Raw genomic sequence first — 4650 nt, 5'->3', positions numbered from 1 at the left:
ACCAACATTCTTCAAAATGCGTGTGTTTAACAGAAAGAAACAAATGCTTATGATTTGAATCAACATGAGGGTGAGTAAATTATGACAAAATTTCCATTTGTGGGGAACTATCCCTTTAAATAGAACATATATGGGAACTATGGGAGCTATGAAAGAGCAAGCGCTCAGCAAAACCTTTTCTTCTGGGTGGATTAAAATAAGCTCTAGTTCCTTAAACGCAGTTTCACACTGTTCAGAAATTCTGAATCACCTGCGACTTATAAATACAAAACCAGAGGAAATGACATCATGAAAGCACAAATGGTCCTTCGCTAGCAACTGTCCCGAGCAGTGACGTCAAAAGCAACAGAAAAGAAAAAGTAATGCTTTTAAGATCCCTTCAAAATACTGCATCAGGCATTTACTGTAACACAATTAAATATTACCCTTTCCTTACTATCATTTTCTCAAAGGTCTTGCATAATATTTCTTTCCTTTTATACTTAGTCTGTCAAATCAGTTCTGATTTAAACAGTTTTTTTATTATTATTATGTGAAGCACGTCACACAGGAATGTGTGTCTCAGCTCTCTGCGCAGAGCGTGTGGTTAACGCTCCAAATGTGCAGGCCTGCTCTGATGACTTATCCTGTGAATACGGGCCCCACATGGAGCATTTAAACAAAACAACTCCTTTAGTCAAGGGAGACAAAGCCAACAGCTTCAAAAACACTGAAAGAGGCACCTGGATGATTTGCAAATAAGAAAATAGAATGAAGTCAGTCTTTATTTGGGTTTATTTGACAAAGTCACGACTTTACAGCCATTTCAGTTCAAGTCTTGGCATACATACAGTTATGTGTTACATGGTTTTCATTGGTTAATGACATCCATGTGTTTCTGTCAACATGTTTGAACCGGAGTGCTTCCGCTGAAGGCTGTACCCCATTTGAAGCTCCTGAGGGAATTCCTGCTGCTTCCCGGTTCCAAGCTGGACAGCCAAACTGTAATTCCTGTTGAATGGTCATTTGTTGACCTTACCTCTTGCTAAATATGAGTCACTATACATTCATTTATTTATATAGACTTGCTTCATAACCAGTGCTGGTAGTGAATGTTGTACAAATGTGTCCAAGCATTATTTGTCTTTTAATATTTCATATAGTGAGTAAATGACCCATTATAGACCCATTTTAATATTTCATATAGTGTGCCAATGACCCTTTCCAATAGATAAATTCAGTTCATATTGTTTGGCTCACTGTCTACCTCCTTTTGCTCTGTTGCTAGAGTGATAAAAATAACAATTTCCAATACATCTCTCTAAAACAACTATGTTCACTGAGTGTCCAAGGCACATTTGTTTTTTATTTATGCATGCATGCATGATGTTGTAGGCAGTCACTGCTGTGCAATTACAAAATATATTACATTTGTAAAATTATTTATTATTATTGGCCTATTCTTGTGATATCAACTAGTTTCAGACAAACATTACATTAAAAAAACATGCCAAAAATATGATTAAATGCTGCAAAACAAAAGTTTGGCTCAAGACTAGGATGACACTGATGAGCAGAACATTTCCAGAGAACTCTTCACCAGCAGGAAATGTCTTTCTAGTTCAACAGTTTGTGTAAACACTGGCCCTCCAGCATTGAGAAATTTATGTCATTTAATAACTTTTTTCCTTCTTCAGGGAGAGTGAACATAGCCTACTCTTCTGTATCATAGAACTCCATTTAAAGGAACAGGGTAGTAGACAAAACATGAGAAAACATCGTAAAAAATAGTGAAGTGTTTTATATTCGGATTTGTATTTTTTGTTTGTTTTTAAAAGAATGCTCACCAAGCCTTTATAATAAGGAAGGAATTTTCAGCTGTCAGTCCTCAATTCACATGATCCTTCAAAAAACATTCAAATGTGTAAATTAGAATTTTTGTTATTGCCATTCAGTTATTAATAATAGTTAATATTATTGTTGTGTATAATTCAGCCAATGGTGACCCAATTCGTGCTCTGCATTTAACTCATCCAAAGTGGGCACATATGCACACACGCAGAGCAGTGGGCAGCCATTTATGCTGCAGCACCCAGGGAGCAGTGGGAGTTCAGTGCCTTGCTCAAGGGCACCCAAGTCGTGGTATTGCCGGAACTGAGATTCGAACCCACAACCCTAGGGTTAGGAATCAAACGCTCTAACCAGTAGGCCACAACTTCCTCACAAAGTAATTATCATCAAAGTAAAAAGCTGCTGCTGTTATAATATAAAGTATTGTTGTATAATATGTACAATATATTATTGTTGTGAAAACCATGATGCATTTTATTTTCAGGGTTATTTGATTAAAAAGTACAAAAGAACATGAACTACTTGAAATATATATATATATTTTTCTATGATTATAAATGTCATTTTTACTTGCACTAAACTTGTGAATGTGTATGATGGTTTTCACAAAAAAACATCAAGCAGCAAAACCTATTTTCAGCATTGATAAGAAGAAAACGTTCCTGAGCACGAAATCTGCATATTATGCCATTTCTGAAGGATCACGTGACACTGAAGACTGGAGTAATGACTGCTGAAAAATACAATTTCAAAAAAGAGAACAGATAAATAATCAATTATAATAACATTTCTCAATATTACTGTTTCACTTATTTTTTCATCCAATAAATACAGCATTGGTGAACATGAAATACTTATTTATTTTTAAAAAACATAATAATTCCAGTCCTTTGACCAGTACTGTGTTAAACAAAGAACTGTATGTTATGACATAACATTCTGAAATGTAGAAACACATTCACACAAAATTTGCGGTTTGCACTTGAACTGTATTTCTCCTAAAACTCATTACTGCATAAAAACTGATCACAGGCAGCTGTCCCAACACCTCTGCACATTATAGCACATTATATTGTGGTCTGGCTAATGTATTACAGCCTCTATTCATAAATTTACCAAGCAAATTAGGATCATCATCATACAAAACACAGAAATGAAGTTGCATTTACTTAATTTCTTTCTTATTTATTAACCGTTAACAGCCACATATTACATTTCATTCTAGAACATGATTGTCTGCATTAAATATTTCCTCTCTTTAAAAGCGGATCAAGTGGAGATCTTTGATGTGGTGCGATTCATTCTAGGACTGTCGAACAGTCAAGCACATGTACACATTTGATGAAAGACATGGAGATGAAGCAGAGCCTTAGTGTTTAATCGCTCTATGTCATATCAAAAAGTTAAAAGAACAAAACATGAAGAATATGGTTTCGTCAAGCAACAAACCATTCTTTGAGTTGTCAGTTATACAATGCAAAAAAATCAAACTACTTATATATAGAGCTCCGGCAACATAAACACAAGTGTAAAATAGACTTTATGTGTGACTGCAGTACAAAAGCTCTATAAATTACTGTATCAAAAGCAACAAACAAACCTGAAAGCCTGAGGCAAGAGGATCAACCCTCTGCTTTGATAAAAAAGGAGATTTTTTAGTCTCCAAAAAGCTTTTCAAAATGTCTCGCGGTGGCAGGGTGTGAGGGATGGAGTCGGTTTTCACACGACCGTCCGCTCACCTCGACATTTCCTGTAGCTGCCGTAGACGGTGGAGAGCAGATAGACGCCGGCGGTGAGGCAGGCGAAGACAGAGGCAGTGAGGTAGACCTTGTACAAGCAGTGATGTTTGTAGACATCCAGGTTGCAGTAGGAGTTCCTTTGGGTTTTGTAGATCATGATCCCAATGGTGGACAGATACAGAAGAGTGGCGGCAACATCGTGGATGACATTGCTTAACAACCAGCGTTCTCCTCCGAGGACGGGAACGAGGTCCTGCTTGTCCAGAAGCGTGAGGATGAAGATGGCTAACGTGAGGAGCCAGAAAAGCACGGCCACAAACAGCACAAAGTGAATGGAGCCCTCATACTTGTTGGCAGCGATGGTGACCCAAAGCCCGGCTCCCAGGAGGATCTGGAGGACCCGTACAATCCCGATAAAGCTCTTGAGGAATTCCAGGAAACTTCTCTTCACCTGTGGCTGAGGGGGCATCTCCTCTTCTTGTTGAAAAAGACTTTCTCCTGGAGGTCAGGGTGGGCACTGTTTGCCAGAAACAGAGAAACGAGGAGAGGTAAGGAGCGGCTGATAAGGGTTTTGGAGGAGGAGAACCCTGCAAATGCACACAGAGGGATTCTTCTACTCGGCCCCGGGGTTTTGAAATGACTTCTGTTTGTCGGTTTCTTCCGTTTCCTGTGGTAAGTGTTGAGTCCTGTCTCCCTCCCCCTCTTTCCAAGCAGAGAGCAGGAGGAGAAACAGAACAGAGGGCAGGACTTGAAACACTAAGCCCTTTCTCCTCCTCCTCTTCCTTGTCGTCCATCACTCTCTCAATCGGCTATAGTTAGAAAATTCCTGTGTGTGCATACAGTGGCCCCAAAAAGTGTTTGGATGCTTTAGCTATACTAAAGCTTGTGAATGCATTTTAATTAAAAGTAAAAAACAACTAACTTGGTGGCATTTATTTTAAACAAGGCATGTTAGGATAAATAATTCTCACAAAAGAAAAACATTTATTATAACAGAGTAAGTATTTGCTTATTTTCTAATTGTCATCATTGTTGGGAGCTTTTTTAATAGTCTCCTTTTCTTAGCAGAAAATACCCTAGA

General features: G+C 38.1%; 1 protein-coding gene across 1 annotated transcript; it reads right to left on the bottom strand.

Annotated features, from left to right (window-relative positions):
• Positions 1 to 2671: 2671 nt before the first annotated feature.
• LOC113085551 (MARVEL domain-containing protein 1) lies at positions 2672 to 4392 on the bottom strand. The gene has a single exon (XM_026255193.1). It carries the CDS (start codon positions 4036 to 4038, stop codon positions 3550 to 3552), a length of 489 nt encoding a protein of 162 aa, XP_026110978.1. The 5' UTR covers positions 4039 to 4392; the 3' UTR covers positions 2672 to 3549.
• Between the last annotated feature and the right edge of the window lie 258 nt (positions 4393 to 4650).

This window comes from Carassius auratus, unplaced genomic scaffold, assembly GCF_003368295.1.
Source record: "Carassius auratus strain Wakin unplaced genomic scaffold, ASM336829v1 scaf_tig00041830, whole genome shotgun sequence".
In the NCBI taxonomy this organism is placed as follows: domain Eukaryota; kingdom Metazoa; phylum Chordata; class Actinopteri; order Cypriniformes; family Cyprinidae; genus Carassius; species Carassius auratus.
The sequence above is the reverse complement of the archived record's forward strand: the minus strand, read 5'-3'. Positions and strand labels throughout refer to the sequence as shown.